The following is a 27,268-nucleotide window of genomic DNA, read 5'->3' as shown; positions in this document are numbered from 1 at the left end:
AAATTTGTGGGTCAAATGATCAGAAAATCTGATGTAGCTTCTTAAAACAAAGAATGTTTTTGAAGTTGCTATTGAACTCTAAAAGTAGTGGTCATTATAGGGTAACTACAATAAAGCAGAAATGTACATAATGCTAGAAGGGTTTTATGTAATTAAACTCAATTTAAATTAATTATGTAACAATTGAACTTGAGTTAATTTAATTTATTGAAGTTTGGCCTGCCTGGCTTGGGTTGATGTGATTCTATTTTATGTTAAATTTAATGTAATTTAATGTAATTAAATGTAATTTAATGTCATTTAATGTCATTTAATGTAATTAAATATCATTTAATGTAATTTAATGTCATTTAACTCTGGGCTGCGCAGTAGCAACAAACCTCACCCCGGGGAATTAGACTACCAGTTTCAAACTGGAAGTACGTAACTCAATGAACGGGGCCTATACCCCCAATAAACATGCTACTTAGCATTTCCCCATTCTTTCGGATGGTCTAGAGGGGAGTAGAGATTGTAAATAATCAAAACAATTGACTACAGACATCACTTTAGTTCCAAAATGCTCAATATGCGCCGACATGAGTAAAAATACAGATATTGCTCAAGAACCAGGCACTTCAAAAGCACTTCAAAACCAGGCACTTCGAAGGCACCGCTTGTGGGCACAGCTTGTCAACAGCAATCCTCTACACAGACCAGACTACAGAGTATAAATAATCCGTTCATAGGACCGCAGGCCTGTCAATCCTTATTTTCAGGAACCTAGAGTTGGCGGCCTGGGGTATCAATTCCCCTGAGGCTAAACATTTCTTTGCGCATGCGCATAGAGAATTCCCAAGGGGCAGCCGTTGCCGGCCGGTTGTAATGGATACAGCAGGTGAACAAACTTACCCAGGCCACTCAAACTCTAAAATATGTTTTCCAAGCATAAAATCAACAAAGTCAAGAAAAATGAGATTTCTACTGATTTCACACTTAGGGTAATTAACAAAACCGCATAATTAGCCAGTTTGAAACTGGTAGTCTAACGCAGCAGAGGGTTAATGTAATTAAATGTCATTTAATGTCATTTAATGTCATTTAATGTCATTTAATGTCATTAAGTGTTCGTTTACGAGAAGACCATGCAAAATCTTCAAAAATCGACAAGGTGGGGGGTCAGCGATTTAAACTCAAATCTTGGCTATTTGATCCCCACCTGGGACCATAACACCTGGTGGAGCAGCTCGCTCAAAAATCTTACAGTGGCCGAGTACGGGCACCAACTAGTTTCAGCGCAAAATTGACACTTCCGGGGAGTTTATTTGTAGTGTTTCTGGCGTACTGTTAGAGCCCCGTTAACTCCATTAAACTGTATCAATTTTTGTCGACATATACATCAAAAGAAAGAGCTCATCGTCCTCTTCACGATGAAATAATACAAAAATGTGTGAAAATTTTCACTTTAGATATCTAGGCATTAGGAAAACACTTGACAGTTCTACTAAGGAAATAAGCCATCTACGCAGTTAACCATAACTTAATTAGTGCAGGGCTGAGTGTCAACAAACTTGGTGGAAGTATAGTTTAGATATCCAACTACAATAATAAACAATAAAAACATTGCCAGCTCTTCTTGATTTTGATTGCCAAGGGTCAACAAAGATGGAAAAGTTCATAAGTATCTGTATCAAACCTAGATACAGTCCTGAGTAAAGTATTGCTTGCCTTTAATTTACGTCTGGAATAGGATGTTATATAACATTAAACAAATACATCAACAAAGATGATACATAAGTTTTTGCAAATTGTGTGTATTAAGGTGGATTAAGGTGGGAGAGTTTTGTTTGCAGCAACGACCGTGATAATGGAAGTGGAACGTCCAGAACCGCCCACCCAGTTAGCGCGAAGTACCGCAAGATTGCGCCCCACATTGCATTGCAACCCCCCCCCCCAATCGCGAGCGATGTCAACATGTCAGCCATGAATATGGCGGCTGTATCGCTGCAGTGTGATTTTTATAATCTTGAGCATTGCAAAGACATCGAGTGTGGTGTATATCCCTCTTATCCGCGAGAGAGCAATACCGTGCATCTTCGTCAATGCACAAAAAACATACGGAGCCATTTGCAGAAGTGGAAAGTTGCTGCACATGATGTGAATGTCGAGTGGAAGTTGATCCTCCTGCGATGTGGGTTGTTCGACGTTGATGCTTACAACAGTGATAAGACGATATGCCCGGCACATCGGTACAAGTTGGGGTTGAGTTGGACATCAACAAGGAAATGCTGTCATCCACTCCATGAAGGGAAAGGCAAACCATGTCGTGGTGCGAATAAAACAACTAGTCGTGAGGTGGGATAATCTTCCGCACGTCGCCACCAATTTATCCGCCGTTAATTAACTCCAAAACCACATAATTTGTTTCTTACCTGAGAAGAAGGGTTACCACATATATACATCAACAGTTTGTAAACAATGGTCAAAAATGGGCCGTTTTTGACTTCCAGTGACATCGAACTCCCCCATGTTTATGCTGTTTGTGAGTGTGAGTGTTGTTATAACGGGTTCTCCATTACTTTATTGTTCGGATTCCGAAAACAGGACAAAGGCTACAACGGATTTGACGATACAAAATACAATAATTACAGATGATTTATTATATACCTGTGCTCAGCTCACAGGAGCCATCTTGTCAACACCGTGTATTCAATCCCACAATGTATTTGGCATTCATGGTGCGCCTAATGGGCAAGTACCTCTCAATAGTAAAGTATGAATACAAAGTGTCCGCTACAGAATTGTAAACACGCTTCTTCATAAGCACATACTTGTTTCATCCTTGCTTTATGCAGCATACAGTATCTCACTGGATTTATTCAATTTCTCAAATTTTCAGCAAACGTGCGAGTCTTCATCAACTGATGACAATGTTACACATGATCTAGGTGCATTTGACTCTTCTTGGGCTCCAACCCCCCGACCAAAGAATGTGGAGTTGCAATCCCTGAACACTTTCCTTATCCAGAGTGGAAGGTCTCCTGCTGATGGACAGCTTCGTCGACCATTAGAAAAAGCATCTGATAGTACCATCCGTTATTATAGAAGAAAGGCAAAGGAAGCTTTTGGTTTAGTTCTCAATTGTTTGGCACCTGGTCAAGAAGATGGGCTTATGAAGATAACAGTTGGTGAAAAAGCTGCTGACTTATCACAAAGTGATCAAGATGTTGACAGCAGTACCAGCTCTCTAGTTGTGTGCTATCAAGCTGCAGACAACTGGTGTACCAAACGACAGATTTTATCAATATTGGCCCACAACATGACAAACATTACATTGTTACTTTGCACGTCAGTGGGCTGAAAAGATTGGCGAGATGCAAGCTGGCCCTTCTTGTTCCAGTACAGGTGTTGAGACTGTCAGTTCTGGAGCAGCTTCGGCCTCTATGTCCCAGGCAATCCTTCCTGGCTGGGCTCGCAAGATTTCCAAGGCAAGGAAGAGGTTTTCACAGCAAGTGAAGGATTTTTTGCTTGCTCAGTTCATGATTGGCGCCAGTACAGGAAAAAAGGAAAACCCAGAAACTGTGTCCCGGCGATTGAAAAGTCACTTTCACAGAGATGACTGGTTGACTACCCAACAGATAGCCAGCTATTTTTCACGTCTTGCTCTCCTACAAAAATCTGGGACACTGCCATCAAAGAGCTGGACTGATGTGCAAAATAATGCTGTAGAATTGGTAGAAAGACAGGTTCTCGTGGATGCTGTACAGAACCAGTGTTAGCTTTGAGGCATTTAAATGCATGATGCCATCGGACGCTTATCAAGTGTTCGTTTTTGATTAAACAGTCAGTACTACTCTTCCATTTTTTATTTTTTTTAAATCTCAAAATGTTGATGTTCTCAAACTACACCTAGCCAATTAGCTTTCCAATTGTCTCGTTACCATCAGGGCTGATTTTCACACCCCAAAAAATCCATCACTCAATGGCCAGTACTGCTTTCAACTGTGATGCCGTTTGAGTATTATCTATGGTGTAATACTTGTACCACTCTATCTTGACTGTATACATGTACATGTAGTCAGGGAATACCACACACAGGTAGTGTGAAGGTAAAAACTAAAACATATTGAACTGTTGCACTCATGATGTCAATAAATAAAACCATTGACACTTATTGTGTTAATCTCTAAACTATAATAAAGTCCTGGTGTGTTTATTTTGTTATCTTATGTTTTCTAATTAACTTATTCTGAAGAGGATATTGGCTTTGCAGTACTGCAAATGCCTGACAAGGACCAAATAACTGGCACTGATAGCTACTCATGTGATCATACAAATCAGAAAGGGTGAAAGGCTTGGAGGAGGGGGCTGTAATTAAAATATAAATCAGGATTTGAGTATGACAAACTAAACAAAGCATTTAAATATAAGGTCAGTGTCTGAATCCTGAGGAAATTGGTCATGTTTACCAAAAATACTTAATTAAAGATTCAGGGACCAACATAATTGTTTCATGTAGGGTGATGAGAGGTTTGCTTCATGTCCAATGCATCGAGACTACCGTTGAAAACGAGGCAATCGCAAATCACAAGAGGTACCAGTTTTGAATGATGCAATGCTAAACCGCCATTATAAGGCAAAAACAGGCACCTGCCATTTCAAACAAAAAGCTGCTGGCAAATATTTTATTGATGCTACCTAAGGACCATAATAAGACCTCTCTTTCACCTGAATGTCATTGCTCACAGACCTGCACTAGTGACTCTACAGCGACTCAAAGATGTGACGCAATTTTGGGGGTACCCTTAAATAAAGAGTTACTGTTGCCTCTTAAGAGTCTTGGTTTTCCAAAATTTTGAGTTCGTGGTTTAGGTCAGGATACTAACCAAAGACCCTGCAAAATTCATTGCTCTACTGTATTCCACCTTTCAGCAGCAAGCGTTAAAACTTTTGTAGTCAAAAATCATCAAAAACGCAATTTTTTTCACTAAAAAACACATTTTTTGCTATTTTTTCTGTTAGGGAGGTCGGATTGGTCAAATATTGTGCACAGCCTCAAGGCTACCTATGACCCACCTACGACCAAAATTTCAGCCAAATCCGTTGACCCCCACCTTATCACGGACTGCATGGTCCTCTCATGGACAGGCTCTTAAAGGTCATTTAATGTCATGAGATGTCATTTAATGTCATTTTATGTCATGAGATGTCATTTAATGTCATTAGATGTCATGAGATGTCATGTCATGTTATCTCATCTTTCGTCTCATTTCATGTTGTATTTTTTAAAACAACTCTTAACTAGTGTTATTTTTATTTTGTTGTGTTTTATTTTATTATGTTATGCTATTTTACGTTATTTTGTTTGTTTTTGTTTGCGTTTGTTTTGTTTCTGATTGGTTTTGTTATTGTTTGTTATGTTTTTCTTTGTATTTTATGTTTTTTATTAAATTGTATGTATATTTTTTATTTGAATTTAATAGATATAATGTATGTGGACGCCTGGGCGCTGTAACAAGTGATAATGTAAACCAACTTTTCATCTAAGGCTATTTGCATTGCACACATGTATATAATATACCCAGTCAGTTTCCCTTGTGGTGTATTATTTGATATATATATATTGTATATATATATTGTATAAACATGTGTCATGTATATACAGCAGAGCTAGGAGATGCCATAATGTTTTGTTTGGAGTTTGTGTCTTTTCGGCGTTCCATCGTTATGGCAGGTTGATCGTAAAAGGGACCTTGATTTACCAGCCGGCCATAGGTCTCTTTCTTGGTTGACCGACCGCGTGTTGTCTGGTGCACACACGTGTGTGCAGCAGACTAAAAATAGTTGGGCTACTAGTAGTACTGTATGTACAGCACACACATAATACATGCATGATCACCAGGGCATGATCACCAGGGCATGACGATGTACATACTCTTAGTTTTACTAGGATCCAGATTGACCGGTCCAGATTGAATGAAAGCAGAACCGAAGAACGGCAGACAACTGAAACGGTAAGGTTGACATGTTACAAGAAAACGTTGACCATGGTTACAAATAACGGATATGTGAGGAAGTTTGAGAATTATTGTTTTGAAATTGCATAAAGGGGTTTCAGTGTAGTGTACGATTCGGTGTGACTTGGATCGATATGAATTTAGTGCAGTGGCAATAATATTTGATGAAGATGTCGGGAATGGGAGCACATGCATGACATGTCTGTGAGCATTGCCCCAGTGTGGCTGATGGATTTTGAAATACTTGTTGATGCCTGATCCTTGGATTTAGCCACAGATCCAGATCCAGCCCATTACAACGTGTAGAGACCCTCCGATGAAATCTTCAAAAATTTGTGCGGCGGGGTAGGCCTACTCGAGTCCTAGTAGTAGTACACCTTGTTGAGCTGTAAATAAATGGCTCTCTTTTAAAATCACTCTATTCTACCTCCATGGTCTCATCAGTTGCCATTATTACAGGCCACCTTCGATACATGTCCAAAACGCTTTCAGACAGACAAAGGTCGCAAAATGCGTGGTACTTTGATTGCAAATTTCACGGCCATTTAGAAAAATCGTGTACTACATGATTGTACTTCATTTTATTCCTTACATTTGTGTTGTGTAACTGTACATGATGTAACGTTACATCGTGTCAATTGGTAATGCATGTTTACATCATGATATAGATCCACTGTACAACGTGCAGCGCACTTGCACGCGCGTCTCCTGTCCGCCATTTTGGGTGTCAAAAAATGTACAAAATGATGGTACATGTGTTTACGCACCTTCAAACATCGCGCGTCTACCATTTCTGCCTTTTTGGGAGTCCATTCCTTTTGTGCACGTTTGACACCCAAAATGGTGGACAGGAGATGCGCGTGTATGTGCGCTGCGCGTTGTGCAATGGGTCTATAGACCAAATAATTTGGGCACTGTACTTGTTTTTTAATATTTGGGTAGGGGGTCTATATGGCGGATGTACCAGAAGTGCCCAAAAGAAGTCTAACGTTATGTCTTTTAATCATATGTAAAAAAAAAAGATATCACATGATTATGTGCACGTATTTATGTTTTTTTTCCATAACGTTAAGCTGTGTCACGATATCACCATCTTGTATTATTTTTGTAATCATTTGGTCTCTCAGGGGAAACTTCATATTGATGTTGCGGATGTTAGTGTATTATGCAATAGGGTTGACACGTTGGACTTTGAAAAATCATCTTTTTTCCTATTCAATGTTTTTTTTTCTGAAGAAAGGTTTTAAACTGGAGAGGGGAGACCACTCAGTGGTGTTTGGCTGTCAAAAAAAGAGAAGAATGCAAGGAACCTTTACGAAATTCACAAAAGCCTAATGAGTATTCAAATTGCAAGTTGTAATTTGTCTACAAGTCTATGGTGCAAGATGAATGTTGGTGGCTTTTTCATGCTATATTTTCAAATATTTGAAAGATTTCAGCATTGATGTTTTCACATGTTTGTTCACTGGATACATGGAGATTAGTGAGTTATTGATTTGGTATATAAATATTTATGCCGGAGAAATCATTTGGGAATTCTTCCATGTCTTGGGGTGACATCATTAGATGGTACAAATGTACCTGTAGGGCTGTTTTTGTTAACTCAAATACTAAAAAAATTATGCTTTTTTGTATTTCATGAAGGTTTCTTGCATTCTTCTTTTGTTTGGCACCCAAACACTACATAGTGGTCTGAAAAATGGTCCTATTACTGGATATGAATGTTGATTTGTATATTTTGAAAAAAGAAATCTACATGTACCCTAGGACTAATTGACAATTTTTGGTGGTGGACATTGAAGCGACATTATGTTTGTAGGGTGGGGTAGTAGAACAGATGATTTTATTGTGTTTTGTTTTCGGTGAGGTAGATTGTGATGAGTAGAAATGTATCACCTGTATAATTTGGTTTGTTTATTGTCTTTATATTTTAGATGTCAACGGTTTTTGTGAGAACCCTGGGACAAGTGGAGCAGCGTGGTTCCTGTCATTGTATTGATGTTGTGACAATGGATCAATCTGTGCGTCAATTGTATACAAGTGAGGAGCGGCACTTGAATTTTCTTGTTGCAGATGCTTTTCTTAAGCTCACGAATGCGACAGTCACTTGTTCCGCAAGTAATCAGAAGATTATCAAGCTTGCTGCACAAACAAAGGTGAGTATTGCAAAAATTGAGGGGAAAGTGTACATGATGGTGTCAGTGCATAACAATTCGTTATTTGTGTGTGATCATACATGTGCAGTTATCTTGTTGCTGAGGACGTTGCCTAAATATGGAAATGAGTGTGATAATTACCTGAAAATTATGATTGTCAAATCTTTGTCGTTTGTGTTTTCTGAGTATTTTAATACCCTTGTGCTGTCTGGATGGGAAAACTGGACTTTTGTAAGCTCAATAAATGGAAAAATCCTGGTTGGTTTGTACTCATTTTGTGATATGAGTGTATTTGTGACACAGCCATGGTTTTGACTTAGCAAGGTTTATTGTATATGATGTGTGGTTTTGTTTTGTTTTAGCTGTTTCGCCGCGAAGTGTGTGAAACAGCTATAGTTTTTGTTAAAAAATGTTTTCTTTGTTTTCTTTTGTTCTTTCTTTTTTATTTGTCAGCAAAAAAAGCCATTAATTTTCTACACGTTTACATTGTCACGGCCATTTTGCACAGTTCCCTAATTGGGATTCAAATGAAATTTAGAGGGACTAAAGGCAATGATGTAATAGTGTGCATATTATAATGACGTTAAGAAGACGTCATCTTGTGATTTTTTATGTATTTTTGAATTTTTGAAGCCTTTTATGTTTAAAACAATTATATCTCATGAAGCCAATGTCATAATACTGCAAATGATACTTCATATTGTAGCTTAAGATTCACTTTATTTTATAAAACAAGTTACGTCATCTTGACGTCATCAGATTTAAAATTACGTAATTTGAAGCATTTAATGTTAAAAAATCATATATCATGAAGCGTATGTCATAATATTTCAAATGCTAAATCATGTTGTAGCAATGTAGCCTATGATTCAATTCATTTAATAAAACAAGGTATATCATGATGACGTAATCAGAAGATGGCAATTAGTGAAACAGCCGGTTATTCGTTCACGAATACAACTCAGCTCTAGTTGTTTTTGTTTTTGTTTTTGTTTTTGTGGTTTTGAAATATATTGTAAAACACTAAAATGTTTTATTTTATTTGATGCACAGATATACAGCGGTAAAGTCTTTGATTTTGAGTGTGATGCCTATAAGGAGTTCATGAATTCACCTGTTGTAGGTGTTAGTGATGCGCTGAAGAAGAGTCCTTATGAAAGATTTTCAGTGACTGGTGTAGTCGTGAAGGTATGTGACCATTATGGTATTTTTAGTTATTCTTGAGTTATATTGTATTGTGAGTTTATGAAGTCTATGGTTTTATTTGTTTGTGTATTTGTTTTTTGATGTTTTGTGTATGTACATGTAGTCAGTAGGGTCATTTAGGTTTGAGTCAGTTTTAGGTTGGGTTTTTAATGTTAGGTTTTGATGTTTGTAGTGTTTACTATGTGTTATGTTCTTTTTAAGCTGTGTTTTGGGGTTATCTAATTTTATACATAGAAGTTTTGTGGTTTAGGGACATTGTATGTTTGTTGTTGTAGTTTGAAATGGTGGTTTTTGCAATGTGGTAGATTGGTAGTATCAGAGATGCCACTTCTCCGGTTTAACCTTGAATTCTGGTTTAAAAAAAAAATCCCCTCAACTTTTGTTTTTTCCCAGCTGTCCATTCATAAAAAGACTGGAGAGAGAAAAAAAACCAACGGAAAATGTTTATTTGAAATGCGCGAATTAACGTTACGTGTACGAGGATGATAAATAGTCTGTTGGGGTGTTATAAAACAGATATTGACTGCTTTTACTCGTGCTACGGTTAAACTACGACTCCCTTGATAATCCCGGGCGCGTGGTATTTTCGTGAGGCGCACGGCGCGTGCTATTTTCCCGAGGCTGCGCCTCGGGAAAATAGCATGCGCCGGGTATCACCTCGGGCATCGTAGTTTAACCATAGCACTCGAAGCAGTCAATATTTGTATACTATATCAATGTCGCCGGCTGAAGAAGGGAACCGAGCTAGCTAGTGACGGATCGGGAGTGCTAGTTGTGCCCGTTTGGGAAAGGAGCCGGAGCAGGCCAGTTTAAACATGCTGTGATTACAGTCGTGTTGGAATGAAAGTCGCAAGTAAAACTATCAGCAAAGACATTTTCATGTGAAACTAATGAAAAGTCTCCACAATTTTCAGGCACTAGAGACTTTGACACTTCTGTTTTTTGAACGATAAACACATGAAAGCAAGTGCAGCATTTCTTGCAGTCTGTGATTCTGGGGGAATTTGAACATTGCCTATGGTTGTCTCTTTCATGGTAGATGGAACAATCTAACGTGCATGGTGATTATATGTATTTTTTAATATTCATGTATAGGTGTCGCCAATCAAGGAAGGTAGTCGTTCAAGAAGAAGGGAAGTAGAGTTAGAAGATCTGAAAGATAAGAAGAAGAAGTTGTGTGTCAATTTGTGGCGACAGTCAAGTGAAAGTGAAGACATTGAAGTAGATACCTCTGTTGTGGTCAAGAACGTGTACTGTAAGATGTATAACAACACTTTGAACTTCAATTCCACCCAACATACCAAACTTGAGGTAATTACAGTTGTGGATTTCAAATTATTGTGTTTGTTTGTGTGATTTTTTGTTATTGTATGTTGTCATGTTGATATTTTTGACATATTATGCCTGTGATGTTGTGTTTTCTTTATGCTGAACTTGTTTTTTATCGTTATTGAGTGATTTATGAAAAAAATATTGCCTTTGGCAGCCATAGGGTTAAATTGCAACAATAGTACAATTAAAAGGAGCTCATTCAAAAAGAACAAGCAAAAATATGCAGTAACAAGATTAAGATTGAAAAATACAAAAACAAGAAAACTGGTTTTATATTGAAATTTACATTAAAATTTATTTAATTAAGATTTGGGTTGAACTTGTGAATAAATGCAAAATTTTTAAGTTTTTGTTAAATATGTAGAGATATTAGGAAACAAATGTGTGGTTTTATGCAACACATGTCTTCTGTATTGTGTACAAACAATAAATAATGGCAATTATATTGATAAAAGGAAATTGTCCTTCCTTTTAGGGAGGAGGTTTGGTGGGCGTTAGAGATGATGTAGGTTTGCTATAGTGTACAATTGGTATAAAAAATATTTTGTGGGGGGGGGGGGGGGGCGTACGTGATAATTGTGACAAATGTTTCTGTATCAGAGTTCATCATCATGCAATTGGTTGCTGGTGTTGTGATTTATGGAATTTTTGTGAGTATCTGTTTGATATTGTACATTAATATTTGTAGTTTGTAAACTAAGTACAAATGACAAATATTTGTTTACTTTTCTACATGCAAGTTAGTTTCTAGTAGTTTATCATTGTTTATCAGTAATTGTGTGTTCTTGGTTGTTGGTTTGTCAGGGTTTTTTGTGAAAATGATGGTGGTACCACTGGAAATATTCGTTCTGAAATTACCCTAGATCTTTTTGAATTCAGGATTTGGCTGGAATTGAAGGAATTGTTTTCTGTTTGATATCGCTTTAAGTGAGTTTAGTTCTAGTAAACCACCTCGAAAAAGGAAATCTAGAGTAGCGATTGGCGTGTATGAAATCACTTTGAAATTGGTGAATAACATGTATTTTCTTGAAGTATTTTTTGACTTTCTGTATTCCAAATGTAATCATTGGTCTATGATAACCAATACTGTTGACCTGAAATGAGGTAAAATCACAATGTTGAAAAATTACCCTCAGTAAATGGTAAAGTATCAAGGTCTGTTATGGAAAGGATACCTTGGATATTTCATGAATACATTTTGAGGGGGCCTTCGGTACACATATACCTAATGGTTTTGGGTTGTTTTGAGCAGCATAGGAGTGTGAAAACACTGTGAAACACTTCGGCTCTAGCAAGATAGAAAACTTTGTGAACACAAAGTGGAAAGGGAGAATGTACAATTTTAAGGATAAAATCAGATTTATCACCATTTTTACAAGAAAGATTTCAATGTTTGATTGTATTCTTTATATTAAGTTAGATGTGCTGTACTTCAATCGTTTTATATATGAGTTGTGTGGTTCTGTGAATACAACAATGTGTTTGTTATTGTTTAGGTTGTTGACACCGATCAGAGAGTGACATTGACGTTTGATGGGTTCAATGTTGGTGATGAGTAAGTATAACATTTTTGTCATGTATTTGTTATTGAGAATTTGAAAAGCCCATGGGACTGACAGCAAATGATGTGAGTGGTGCCTTGTATTTTTGCTGGGGTGTCTAACAATGTTATATTTGATATTTATATACCACATAGACAGATCCTTGTCATTTGATTGGTGCAACATATTGCACGTGTCATCCATTATTTTGCCATGTATTTAATGCAACGTGTACGGACTTGTTCTCCTGATGCAGTTCATAAATTTAATATTGGATAGTGTGCAATATTAACATAATTGTTGGACGCTTTGCGGTCAGTGAACCCATGTTATCAGCTTTGTTTCCAAAATGTTTGTTCCCCAGCCCGTTTGTGTAAAAGAGGTTAGTTCATGTTATGAGTGACAAGGTTGGTATTGAGCGTGGATTTTGTAAAGTTGTTCAGGGTGCGAAATTAACAGTTGCCCGGTTGCCCGGGGCAACCAAAAAATCATCGGGCAACCTGTGATCAAACAATCGTAGCCCGTCGGGCAACCTTATGGAAAATAAGAATTTAAGCCTATCCTACTTATTATTGTGCTTGCTCCAAAGATCGTTTGAATTTTCCACATAAAGCTTTATGAATCTATAGTTGCAGATGCAACATTCACACCACTGATCAGTATAGTCGCATATTATTATATTCGGGCAACCAAACTCACTGGCGGGCAACCTGATTTTCAGTTGTTGGTTGCCCTGGGGCAACCAGCAAATTTTCTTAATTTCGCACCCTGATTGTTTAGAGGGTTTGTACAATTGTAAGAGTGTGGATTGGAGTGTGGGTTTCTGTGTCAATATTGTGAAATAAATATTAAATGACAAGGGTTTATGTGTGAGTTATATAAAACAAATATTGTATGCATTTTGTTTATGCCGGGGGCGAAATACAATCACTTGGTGAAATTTGGCTTTTGTGTTTCACTCATCTGCGTCTCGTAAAATGAAATAGTCAAGATTTCACCTTATGATTATATTTTCCGACATTGCACTCATTTTTTGAATATTTGTATAATAAGTCTTTTTTATACAGTGATTATTGTGTAGTACCATTTCAAGAGTGAAGTTCAAGGTATGTGTCAGGTGGTTGTGTTAATGTGGATTGTAACAGTGAAATAACAGAACAATTGTTGACATTGTCAGAGAACGTGGCTGAAATAGTTTTGCTTTTGCTAACATTGGCTGTCCAAATGGTTGTACTTTTGTATTTGCTTGTATTCTTCTGGGTGTCTGTCTAATGTACTTGATTACTGTAATCAGGGGTGGATCCAGGAATTTTTGGAGGGAGGGGTGAGGTCTTTGTTTGTTGTTATGCCTGAAGAAAAAACCGTGATATGTTTTTTATTATTTTTGAGTGGGAGGTGGGTCTGACCATCAAAATCACTGTCTGGATCGATGCCTGTACATAACATGTGTGAGACATGACAAGTTTAAGTTGTTTTCCTACATAGGTGATGGCTGGGCTTGGGGAAAGATGAGTTGGGATTGTTTTGGGATTGGAATGGTGAGAGGGACGGAAATAGTGTTGAGTTGTTGTTTTATGGTTTTTTAAATAGTTTTCAGGGGAAGTGTTTGAAGGTTGTGAAATTGTATTGTTATGTAGTTTGTTATTGTTAATTTGAATTGAATGTGTGGTTTTGTTTTGTATTTCTCAGTGGGTTTCTGTATCTGGATACAGAAGAGAATACAGAGTACAAGGTTGATCCAGCCTTGCTTCTAGAGAGATTGGAGTTGGACACTATTGCTGACTTGCAAGGTATTTTGCCTGTGACTATTGATGTTACGTATCGATCGCTTGACAGAACCATCAAACATTTTGATGCAGAATAGGAGTTTTCATATGTAATAGAGTGTATGATTTAAGATATGATGGTGTAGGCTTAAATAGTGGTTTAAAGGGTGTGGGTACTTGTGGGAGGACACAAAACACAATGTTCACAGATTTACAATAAACTTACAGGGTTTGAAGATAATGATGGTAGAAAGCTTCCCTTAAAATATTACCTGCTGAGGTGCTGTAGTTTTTGAGCAATGAGTAAAAACAGTGTCACGAAATAGTTTTTGTCTCAGGAGACGAAAACTTTTTAGCATGTGAAACGTATTAACCAGTACTAGTATGGATATATTAGTACTGGTACTAGTACTGGTTAATACGTTTTACATGCTAAAATAAATTATTTTTGTGACATTGTTTATGTCATTTCTAAAAAACTACAGCACCTCAGCAAGTAATATTTAAGGGAACCTTTCTACTATTATTATCTTCGAACTCTGTAAGTTTAATGTAAATCTGTGGACATTGTGTTATGTGTACTACAAGACCCAAACCCTTGTGGAAAGTGGAAAGTGGAAAAAGAAAAGTTCCATTCCAGACTGAAATTAGTTGTAGTTTAATTTGGACACTGTGTTTGATTGAAAAATACTGTGTTTTTTATATGTGTTTAAGTTCAGAATCTGTGTTTTTGTTTTAATGATAATTTTGGTTTGTGTTTGTAGTTGTTTTTGTTTGGTTTGATTGTATATTGGTGATGATATATGTGTCACTATTATGTATTGTGTTGCATCACATATATATCTATTTTTAAATTTTCATAGCAGGATTGAGGAGTGTTTCTTAATATTTTCTAAAAGTTTGGATAAGGTACAGCTTAATTTAAGTAGATTGATTTGACATTGATAAATAATTTGTGCTTTTCATATGCCTGGTGTTTGGGTAATGATAGCAAGATATATAGGAGGTCTGTGGTTACCACTTTAAGAACAAAAATAAACATGTTGAGATAATGGTATGAAAACAGGTAATTTCTTGTAAATGTGAAAGTTGTGGAAATATTATTGTTTTTGATTTTGTTGTTTGTTTCTTTGTTTTGGATTGTTGTTGTTGATTTTTTTGTTCAGAAATGTTTGATGTTTGTTTAGGGAAAGTTTTTTTTACAAGAGGTGAACACTTTGAATGTTTGGTTGATGTAATTTGTGGCATTGTTTCCTGTTACTTAAATGATTTTAGTGTAAGGTTGCTACCATGAAAGTTTTGAACATCATGTTCTTTTTTTATGAGTCAAGATGTGTGTACTTGTTTATAAGGATTTGCGATTCTAATGACTTTGTTTTTGTTTTGATGGACATATTGCATTTATATAAATGTGAACATGATGATAATATATCTAGGATTTTTTTTATGGTAACAAGAGATTTTACTAAAAAGTTAGTAAGAGAAGTTGTCATTTATTTATTGTGGTAATGTTTTAAAGATGTGTGGTGTTTTTTATTAGATGAATATTTTGAGATTACGTTGTAATTTTAAATTCAGTGTTTTGGGGGATGTTTTGTAGAAGACATGAAGAATGTTTCTTCTATTTCAATCATAAATAATGTGGGGATATGTAAGGATTAAGATGTAATTGGAGTTTTTTTGTAAGTGTTATTTGGATTTGATGTATTTGTTGAAAGTATTGAAGAATTCTTGGTAAATTGTGGTGTTTGGTTTTGATATGTTAATGTTTGAGAGAAAGCAGAAGTTTATCTCAGAAGTTTGTAAGTCCACAAGACAACATTTGCTTCTGTTGTCTATTTGAGTGATATTACATAAAAGGTTTTTGTTAATGTAAAAAGCGTTGTAGTCAACGATGTTGAAGTTTACTTATATCTAAGTGTGTTTTAGTTTGGGATGAAGTAGTAGTGTTGTAGGGGGTTTTTGTGATTGATTTGTTTTCTCCCCATTTGAGTCATTAAGTCTAGTGGTTAGTGGGATTGATTGTCGTTTTATATTTTGTATTATTAGTATTATTTTGTTTTTCTTTTTACAGACTTAAAGTATATTTTGATAAATCTGATCGTGGAGATAGCATATGTAGAAGATATTTTATGGTAACACAAGGTTTTTGTAGGAAGTAGAAAGTAGTGTTTATAAATTGCAAGTTATTTATTGTTGTATGTTTTAAAGATGTAAGTGTATGATGTTATTGAAGTAGTAAAATTGTTTCAGATCACATAATTTGTAATTTGTGTTGTTGGGGATGTTTTGTAGTATCATTAGAGGATTTTTTGTTTTATTGATCAATCCTGGAAATTATGTAATGAAGAGGTAATATTATTTGTTATTGTTACTGTTCTTTTATTCAGTTGTTGAAAGTATTTAAATATTTATGGATTGGAGTTGTATTTTAGTTTTGCAAAGTATTGACGGTATGTTGTTTATTTGCATAATAGTTATCTGAAGTTTGTAATTTCCCAGAGCAATAATTTTTTTCAAATTATGGTTAGTTTTAAATAGTTGTTTTTTGTATGTTTATAATCGTTATATTGAATGAGTTGGGAATAAATGTGTTATTGAAAATCAACATGATGTGTATTGTGTGTTGGTAGATTACACTTTGTCTGTTGTATTCGGGCAGGCTTGTAACCAGGATTGTGTTTACCCCTTTTGGTATCTGGATTAGAAAAGGGGGAGGGTGTACAAGGAGGGAAAGGACATGTTGGGGGAAAAATTGCACATGGGATATGGGGGGTCCAGGGGTGAAGTTAAGTGGGGGATTGGGGGGGGGGGGCAAAGCCGTTTGAAAGTTTGAGCTTACATTGTTTAGGTGCCCATTCAAGTGTTAGAACATAAACTATACATTAGGTGTTAGTTCGATGAACAAATACATAGTTGTTCAAAACACCAAATTAAAAATATTAATTTGTGAACTTTTTCACTTTTCAACCTTTTTGGATTTTTTCAACTTTTTCAACTTTTTTTTTTTTTAATGTTTTGGAATTTTTTTTACTTTTTTGACTTGGGAATATTTTTTTAATTTTGAGTTTTAAACTGTTTTGACTTCGAATTTAAAACTTTTTGGAATTTTAAGACTTTTTGTCTTGTGGTATTTTTAAACTTTTGTTTTGTTTCATTTTATTTATGTTTAAAAAAAAAATTAAAACCAAAACCAAAAATTCAATTAACTGATGTAATGTATGTCGACAGAGGGCGCTGTAATAGGTGACAATGTCAATCAGGGTGCATCACACTAAATAATGTTGTATTGACCAGAGTGGAAAAACTTTTAACCTCACAGTGAAAACAATATAGGAATCCGTACAATTGTGTCAATGTATGAAAATTTGAATGTTACTTTGTCAAATTCTTTTTAAATTTTTGGGTGGTCATCGTTTAGGATTTTTGTTAAGCACCCGAAAGCAAAAAAACATCCATGAAAATGCACATGCTGCCAGTTTTAGTGAAGGATCCATCCAGTTCCACAGCAAATAGGACCAACTTTGAAGCCAAAATTTATCAAGTCTCCCCAAAAGTGGAAGCACAGAACCCCCAGGTTGTGAAGTAAGCATTAATACACTAATTATTAGTTGCTTAGACCCGCGAAATCAAACATTTTCCAAAATAGTTGTGGGATGCAGAAAAGTAGCTTGGGGCACGAATTTGGGACTATTTAGGTGGTGCACCCATAAATCTTCCTAAGGTTTTTCGCATAGAGCTGTAAACACTGAGCAGATCTAAGAAGATGTCACAATGTTAAGTCTGGAATTTATGCTGCTTCTGCGTTCCATAGTGCGTTGGCAGGTCGATCGTAAAAGGACGGTGGTTTATCCACTGGCCATAGCCGAGCAACCCGTTGCCATGGCATCGTGTGTGCAGTGCTTGACTGATAATAGTCGGGCTACTGGGAGCTGTACAGTAGAATACATAGCATGACGTTGTTGGAGAAAGGAACGAGATTGATAGCACAACAATGCCAGAGAACTGTTAGGCAATCCTTCAACACATCAAAACTGTTTTGTTGTTCTTTGCCCCATGTGAACTTCTCATTTTTTCTACTCAGCCTACGCAATGGTTCAGCCACAGTGGCCAAATTAGGAATGTATCGTGCTGAGAAATTCACAAGTCCCAGAAAACTCTTGATTTCGGCTGCATTGTTGGGGGGTCTTGCCTCTTTCATGGCTTTGATTCTCCCCTCTGTGGGCTCAACTCCATTTTTGGATAACACATGACCCATGAACGTAATCTTTGTCAAACCAAACTGACACTTTTCCTTATTTAAGGTCAAGTTTTGTCAATGATATTTACTGAAGCTCCATCTACTGGTATGCCCTGCCCCAAACTTTGATCTTTTCCTCTGTATTACTTCCCACCATGCCTACATGGAATGCAAATTCAGTGTCACTACCAGTTTCAGTGTCTTCTTGCACTGTGTGAACTTTTTCTCTTGGTTTATTTCCTCCGGTTCCATTCCATTTTTGTCCTTTGTTATTTCTCCATTTGGCATCCTTTTGCTCGTAATTGTCTTTTCTGTTTTTGCTCGTCTGGATCTTGCAAGCAACTCCATAATGTCCGCGATTTCCGCATTTGTTGCACACTGCATTTCGGGCTGGACACTCCTGATCACGGGCGTAATGTCCTCTGTGCCCACAACGGAAACACTGATCACCGTTGGCATGTTGTCTTGTCCCAGCGCCGCCTCTATAACCCTTGCTGGCGTCTCCATGTTCACCATTCTTTCTCCTTTGCTCGTAGTCAGAGGCCATGTGTCGCCTTACAGCATTTACATGTGGACCATAGTCAGGTTTCTTCGCCTCCATATCCTTGGACTGTTTCTCAGTCAATTCTACATTTGTTGCGATCATCCTCAAACGGTCAAGTGTTAACGATTGCCCCTTTTCTAACAGTTTGGTACGAATTTTATGTGACTTACATTGTGCAATCACCTGGTCCCTGATCTCCTCGTCTGACTTGTCAAAATCGCATAATAATGCCTTCTGTCGGAGCCTCACTATGTACTGATCAACTGTTTCCCCGGGCGCCTGTTCCATGTTGCGAAAACCATAGCGTTCATACGGCTCGTTGATTTTCACTTCGAAATGTTTGTTCAAGGTTTTCACGGCTTTATCATACTCGTCTGTTCCCTCCTCCTCCGTCAGGGAAAAGAAAATATCCCGAACGTCAGGACCGGTACAATGCAGTAGAAGGGCTTTCTTCTGTCCTTGATTTGTGACTCCCTTTCCAACAGCAAAATACTCAAACCCACGCAACCATCGCCGCCACGTTTGTCTCAACTGTGCGGGGTCACCATGAGGGTCAAATTTCTCAACTCCATTCAGCTGGATATTCTGCGCCATTTTCGTCGGTGTTTCGCACTTTTCCTCTGTTTCAAAACAACTTAAACTTTTCCAAAAGTTGCTATGATGTTTATCCTCGTCGCCAATTGTAGAGTCTTACTAGACAAACGGATTAAACCAATACTATAGACGAATTCAATCTTATGTGCATCAACATGTGTCTTTATTTTGTTCTTCGGTTTTCCACCTTTTCCTCCGTGTACTCTTACACGAGGCCAACTCATTTGCATAAATGTATAACATTACATGTATTACAGTGTGATCGCGTGAACACTACAATAGGCCTATATTTGTAGACTGTCAGTTAAGTTGGCGTTCTTAACTTAAAAAAAGTTTCCGTATGCCTATTTAAGTGGCGCCACCACTTTTTTATTCAATATGTAATAATACTATAGCATCTATAGGCTATTATATATTGACCTCAAAAAGATATGGAAAGTTATCCCTAAAAAAAATCCAACCGAACGAAGCTCGCGAAGGTCTTGAGATATTGTATTAAGGTGTAGTAGGCCTACCCTCGTGACCATCTGCACAGTGCAGATAATGCAAGTTGCATTATTGTGCAACTAGTAGCGCAATAATGCAACTTCAGGTGTAAAAGTAGAAAAATGAATTCTATGTTGAAAAACATTTTGTTACTGTCCTCTGTATTTACGTCAAGTATTTGTTATCATTTTCTTTATCAACTATTGTTGACCATTAATGTTTAAAAATAATAATACAACAATTAACAAATTGTGTTCTAATAGTCATGTGTTTTCCTGTCTTCTTTGTATTTTTCATCGTTCATCTTTCGTGTTTTTTTTTTAAGGTCAACCTTTCAAAAATTTGCTTTCTGATCTGATGTCGGGCTGTGTGACTGCATGGATTAATTTATGTTGCCCACGAACCATTTAGATTTTTTGTTTGTGCGATGCATCTGTTATTGTTCACCAAACCAATATTAATTTGTTGCTCCCATGTTTTTGTATACCATTAAATTGTAAATAAGCCTAAATATATGTTTATCTAAGAGCAATAAGTATTGCCATTGGTTAATTGGGGTGGGAAACAGGGTGGTGTATTCAGGCTAATCGGTGGGGTGGGGCTTTTCTTCCTATGTGATCCGCTTATGTTTGCGTGTTAGTGCTTCATTAATGTGCGAGTAATATAAAAAAACAGATTGTTAAATTCAGAAAATACCTTTTTTTATTGTCAACAATATTTCTATCTTTATCATAACATCTGTACTCAGAAAACACATTATAAAGGATTACCAATACATTCAGATTTAAAAAGTTTCCTTTTTTGGGGGTTCAACATTTAAAGAGACATAAATAGTACACGTCATTAAACCGTAACTTGTGTCTTGCTTTTATACAAGTTTACTGACAGTGATTGAAATAATTTACAATGACAAATTACAAAGTGATCACTTTAAAAAATGTTAATAGAAATCCTTCGTCTAAAATGTTTCTAAATTTCGAAAACACTTTTGCCTTATTGATTAGGTTTCATTTTGGTAATAGTTTCAACAGAATGCACAATTTGAAAAAACAACTATAAGTGGAAAATTAGACTTGTTATAGAACTTTAACAATGAACATCAGAAGGTAAGTACAGCAATTATTATAATGTTACACTTCGAATAAATTTTTCCACCATACTATTCAGAATGTTCAAAAGAACTTTGATACAATAGTACACATGTTCCTGTTTACTTGGGTTTTCGATAATTGTTGGTGAAAAGTGGAAATCCCAAGTATAATTTTCAGCCCTGATTGATAAAGATTGCACAAATTAAATACATAAAATTACCAATATATTACATCACTTGGGTTTAATTTGTAGCCATATTTAACAAAGATTGCACAATTTTATTAAGTTATTTTATTTCCCGCAAAATTGCTGTACCTTCCTTTTTACTTGTTTACGTCTGGTTTGAACATCTGCTTTCATTCAACAATTAGTCCTTTCTCTAAGCTTCCATTAAGTCGCTGGGATGGGCAAACTTGGGAGTAATTTTGCTAATCATATCCTGGACATCCCCTTCCTCTTACGACATCCAAAACATAAAAAACGGACAGTTTGGGGCCACCGCCACGAACTGGGCCGTCGTGAATCATTGCCCCCTTAAAAAAAAAACACTGCTCTTGCAATCCTGCCCGCCTTTCAGCTCCCTGGAGATGAGGTTGCCAATCTTCTTCGGCACATGGCCAATCGCTTTGCCGGCAATGTATCCTACTGTCTGTTGTCGACGTGGTGGCCCGTGTCAATAGGCTCTTCCAATGAACTATACAAATGAGAAGCGCGCTTGCGCTCACACACCACTGGTTGGCAGCTGAGTTTATTTCACGAACGCCGCGACACACACACACGTACTGAGGGGGCTGTTTTTTGTTGACATTGAACAGCTGATCGCAAAGAAGTTTGTTTACTTTAATTCAATGGCTTGCTCTAAATTTACAGAGAAAAACTTGAAACGGCCGTTACTTCCAGAGTTTAAGGCTCTTTGTCTTGAATATGGATGTCCTAAGGAAATCAGAGAGGCAAGGAAGACTCCTTAGTGATCAGCTTCCTACTTGGTGGTGTGGGTTCTAATTCTTCAACTACACTCATATCCATATTGGAGTCGAATTACTCTGTACGCAGTGTAAACAACGTTTTACTCTCATTAAGGGTCAATTGGACTACAATCAGAGTCATTTTGGCTCCGGCCCATGGCGGGCTTGGTCGTAATGGCGGGCTTGCAAAGTTAGTGAACTTTTGTCAGAAATTTCACGCGTGCGCAGTAGCCGTAGTGGTCTGGTCACTAACTCTATACCTAATTAGCAATGAGAGCTGGCAGCGGTATCCAGATGACGTTCGTTGCTATGTTGGTTGCCATCTTGGATTTCCAATGATAAGAAGAAAGTCATTGCCAATGTCATTGCTGTAACTCAAACTACTTGATTGTCGGTGGAGTCAAATTGCACTTTTTGTAAGTTATGAAAAAACATGTAATTGTTATGTGGTGTTGAGTAGGCCTAGCGTTTAGACATGTTAGAGTAGAAGTGGTGGGAGACAAACCAAATATCCTGGGTACGATCGGTAGGATTCGATCGGGAGCTAGCTTTCCGGGTGGACACACACACAAGGCATTCATGCAGTCTTGCATTGTCATTGCCACAGCTAACGTTCATGACGTTATGCTTATTATTTAATAAGTTAATTACGGGGATGTTTTTATTTTACATTTAGGCTCACAAGGCTGAGCATTTCATTCAAAAAATTGCCAGCCCCATACAGTACCAGTTTTTAAATGCAGCCATTGTACATAGGGGCCTACTCTACCCGTCAATTCAAGTGTATGTTGAAACATTTTGACCTTGTACACACAACAGAACGTAACTTTAAATTCAGTTGTGGGGTCACAAATTGTCCAAAGATGTATATAAGTGTGCGATCATATCAGTTTCATCTTAGACTGAAGCATAAAGAGTTTTATGAACATGTACTTCGCATTCAAAATGATGGAGTAGCAAGGCCCGTTGATCTCAGTTATGTAGGCTTAGGATTGGAGGACCCTCATGAAAATCCATTTGAGGAAAATGATCATGACGGCCTTGAACCGGAAGTTGGAGCAATTCAGGAACAAAGGCAATTTGATATTTATGGTCACTTGGCTGTGGTAATGCTCAACTTGCGAGAAAAATACAAAGTCTCAGAATCTACATGTTCGTTTATTGGACAACAATTCCAGTCATTGATTAATTTGATTAAGTCATTGCCCTTTGCCCAATTTTCTTAGAGCTTTTAAGCATAACATATTGCTTGAAATTGATTCAAAGTAAGTAAAACAATTGCGGGGAACCAGTTACATGGCATTTTGACTGGTAACCTCCATCTGCTGAGTAACATTTTTCTGTGCTTTGCGAACTTGTGCGCTTAGCCGCTTTATGAAATTGGGCCCTGGTAAGCAAGCAATCTTGTATGAAAACTGGTTTCCATAATGTTTACTTGAAAAATAGCTACCTGGACACAGAGTACAACATCATCGCTCGTTCAATTTTGCAAGATTACCCACACATGACGGAGAGATTGAAATAATAATAATAATAATAATAATAATAATAATAATAATAATAATAATAATAATAATAATAATAACAAGTTCTTATATAGCGCATTTCACAGTAAACTGTATCAATGCGCTTTACACTAGTCCCCTGGTCATTGGGCCAATAAACATCCCTTTAATCTTTCTCAGCTCCCATTAGGGAGTATACAGCCCCGAGCTGCCGTGGCGCTCCGAAAGCTTTTCATTCACAATATAGAGGACCAGATTTAGAAAAAAAATTCATGTTGAGTCAAACAAATTGCAAAAGTTTGTTTTATTGTTGATTCTTGTTTATTGGGTGGTTATTGATGACATATCCAAAATGGGACAAGAGTTTCAACCCAGAAATGACCTAATTTGCATATTTAAATTAGGTCGTAATTATCAACCTTTAAGGTCAATTATCTCTAAAACTATCCATTTTTAGGACAAACGTTGTGTTAGAGGTGAATAGAAACCTGACCTTGGGAATCTAAAAAACATATTTGTATACTCGATTGACACCTTCCAAACAACTAGGTCAAAGGTCAAGGGGTCAAACATATGTTAAATTGGTTTTCTCAACTCAAATGCATTGTTACATGGCATACCATCACATTGAATTTAAAAATGAATGTATTCTTTGGTTTTAAATGATTAACCTTTATCAATGACATTCAATTAAATCAACTAGATTCAAATGACCTTTCTAAACAGCTATGTCAAAGGTGAAGATGTCAACAATGTGTAAAAAGTCAAAACGAGTGGTGTGATGGGCCTTAATAGTACAGCCAGCTTTGTTTCATCTCAGTTTATTAGTGTCTGCATGTGTAAACAGGAAAGCAGAGGCTGTCAGGAGTGTACCAGAAGTTTGCCAGTGCATTTGCATGTAATCTTTGGTTCCAAGGAACTCGTCAAGTTGTATGAGAAAGGGCGTTGTCTTTTCTTTAATGAAGGTCTGCTATTCAAAGGGTCTGTAGCAAAACACCAGGGGATAGCTTCTCTGGTAGCTTCTGGGAGCCACAGCTTCTCTTGATCTCCTTTGGAAGTGTGGTTCATACAAGAGGAATACCAACAGGTAGTTAACAATGCCTTTAGAGAAGTTTATTGTGGCAACAACAGAATTAGAGGCAGCAACAACGGATCACCAGTTGGGAGGCAGCAAAACGGTAGGCAACAAAAGTGTAGTCAACCACAGGGGGCAACAACCGGGGAGGCAGAAACAGAGGAGGCTACAACTGTTGAGGCAGCAACAGGGGATGCAACAACTGGGGGGGCATCAACTTGGGGCAACAAAAGGGGAGGGCAGGAACTGGGGAGGCAACAACCAGGGAGGCAGCAACAGGGGGGGGGGGGCAACAACTCGGGTGATGCAACAACTGGGGAGGCAACACCTCCCCAGTTGTTGCCTCCCCAAAGGTTGCCTCCACTGTTGTTGCCTCACCAGGCAACAACAGGGGAGGCACCAGGTGAGGAGGTACATTTACCAGCGAGGGAGGCAACAACTGGGGAGGCAACAACAGGGGAGGCAACTGATCTAATTGTCGAGAGCATCGTGGAATCACACAAAGACGGGATATGGATGAGGCACAGCGGACACTGGCTGCTGTCGATGCCTGAATATGCTAAGAGAAGCTGAGTAGCTACAACAACGCAACAAGCTAAATCAAATGTGGCAAAGACAGCAATCATTCTTGAGTACCTAGAAAGCCATAATCCATTTGAAAAGAATCACTGTCTCTAAGACGTCATCAGGCATCGCATCAAATAGTGTGTCAAACGTCTGTTCTTCAACGTTTGCCATGGACATAGGGACAAACATATCCCGACAGATAATCAACACATACATCAGCATCGTGAAACCAAAATAATGTGCAAACCCTTTTGCAGTCAATCTTTCAGCCAAAGTCAGAATAAACCTTGATTTGCCACTCAACATGGCGGCAAAGAGTCACAAGAGTGGCGCAAACGAAAGACCAAACTCAGATGATGCTTCAAAGTAACACGCATATAGGGTATACTTAGAGGCCCAAGTTTGGAACAGTAATGCAGAAATACAACCTAATGATCGGGGGGGGGGGGGGGGCAGTGTGAAACTTTGCTTACTACCAGAGAAAATGTACAACAATCCAGCCCCAGAGGATTATTGATACATGATGACACATGATGCTTGTGTAAAGTAAATGGGTTCAATTTGCACCTACTCGCTTGGGAATGGACTAGAAGAAGGCATTTGCACCACGATTCCATTGAATGAATTTGATTGTTAATTTCTTTTATTTTATTGAATGTCATCAATAGAGGTTATTTGGGACAGGGTGGAATCATTCATCCCAAATAAATCATTCATTATTAATTTCATTGTAATGGGAAGCCATGTAATGATGCATTTGAGTGGAGAAAACCAATTTCACGTATGTTTGACCCCTTGACCTTTGACCTAGTTGTTTTAGAAAGGGTCATTTGAGTATACAAATATGTTTTATAGATTTCCAAGGTCAGGTTTCTATTCACCTCTAACACAACATTTGGCCTAAAAATGGATAGTTTTAGAGATAATTGACCTTAAAGTTTGATAATTATGACCTAATTTAAATATGCAAATTAGGTCACTTTTGGGTTGAAACTTTTGTCCCATTTTAGATATGTCATCATTAACTACCCAATCATCAAGAATCTACAATAAAACAAACTTTTGCAATTTGTTTGACTCAAAAGTTTAAATCTGGTCCTCTAATATCAACCTCTACCCTCGCAGGTACCCATTTATACCCCTGGGTGAAGAGAAGCAATTATAGTAAAGTATCTTGCTCAAGGACACAAGTGTCACGACCGGGATTCGAACCCACACTCCGGTGAATTAGGACCAGAACTTGAATTCGATGCTCTTAACCACTCGGCCATGACACTCTACGATCTATACAGATGCAGTGGCAAGTATTGTAAAAGCTTGCTGTGTGGTCTCTTGGGTTACCCATGTCTTTGTAATTAAAAAGATTACATTTGGTGGTTGTAGATAAATAGAGAAATAGCATGACCTTCAGCATTTTTTTATTTGTGACAAATGTATGTCAAGATCTATAACAAAATAGTGTATCGAATAAACGTGATGGAAATTGGTTTTCCCTTTACAAAAACATCTAATAGGCTTTTAAATCATAGCAGATTTAAGCTTAAGATCTCCATCTTGTTTTTCACTGTGCCTTAATAGAGAGGATTGATTACCCAAAAAGCTGTCATGACATGGTTGGAACTTATCTTTTCTGTTACAACTCCAAAATAACATGTTTGTTTTTCATTTTGTATCATTTAGTACATGTGGCATCAACGTATAAAGGTCAAATTTATAAATTCCAGGAAGCGTGGAGACAGAGATCAACCACAAGTTGTTAAACGTCTTGCTGCCTCATCAGCTACACCAAGTGGCAACAGTGCTGTGAAAAATGTATGGGGACTAGTTCATTTTCTACCTGAAAGGAGTGCAGCTGACAGTGACAATACAATACAACAACCCAGTAAACAGACACCAAAAAGTAACCAGTTTTGTCGGTGAATTTTACGTGAAAATTAGGTATGAATAATTTCGAACCAAATCGTCACCTTGCAAACACGTGATTGCTGTAAGGATTTTTGGGCACCTAATTTTTACGTTATATTTCCCCTTCGACATTACCGCTTAATCACGTGAATAGTCGAAGTTAGTTACAAACGTTTGATTGACAAGTGATTTTAAGGTAAAAATTTCCTATTTTTCACCTAAACAACTAACGTGAATTCAAACTGTAAATTACTGGTGCCGACAAAGCGTGAATATTTGGTCGTCAGAGCATCGGCGA

General features: G+C 37.3%; 1 protein-coding gene and 1 pseudogene across 1 annotated transcript; both read left to right on the top strand.

Moving 5' to 3' along the window:
• The window catches only part of LOC139942627 (uncharacterized), a 187,916-nt pseudogene that overhangs the window by 62,571 nt on the left and 98,077 nt on the right, over positions 1–27,268 (top strand).
• On the top strand, positions 7,943–14,183 carry LOC139942497 (uncharacterized). Its single transcript, XM_071939312.1, has 5 exons — positions 7,943–8,152; positions 9,206–9,340; positions 10,454–10,669; positions 12,187–12,245; positions 13,921–14,183. Exons 1-5 carry the CDS (start codon positions 8,006–8,008, stop codon positions 14,093–14,095), a joined length of 732 nt encoding a protein of 243 aa, XP_071795413.1. The 5' UTR covers positions 7,943–8,005; the 3' UTR covers positions 14,096–14,183.

Source organism: Asterias amurensis, chromosome 10 (assembly GCF_032118995.1).
Source record: "Asterias amurensis chromosome 10, ASM3211899v1".
Taxonomy (NCBI): Eukaryota; Metazoa; Echinodermata; class Asteroidea; order Forcipulatida; family Asteriidae; genus Asterias; species Asterias amurensis.
The sequence above is the reverse complement of the archived record's forward strand: the minus strand, read 5'-3'. Positions and strand labels throughout refer to the sequence as shown.

Bases quoted from the DNA above. Each gene is read 5' to 3' on its own strand.
- LOC139942497 (XM_071939312.1), top strand. From the start codon at position 8,006: ATGGATCAATCTGTGCGTCAATTGTATACAAGTGAGGAGCGGCACTTG. The intron at 8,153-9,205 runs GTGAGTATTGCA...TTTGATGCACAG, and splicing joins AGCTTGCTGCACAAACAAAG to ATATACAGCGGTAAAGTCTT. The intron at 10,670-12,186 runs GTAATTACAGTT...GTTATTGTTTAG, and splicing joins CCCAACATACCAAACTTGAG to GTTGTTGACACCGATCAGAG.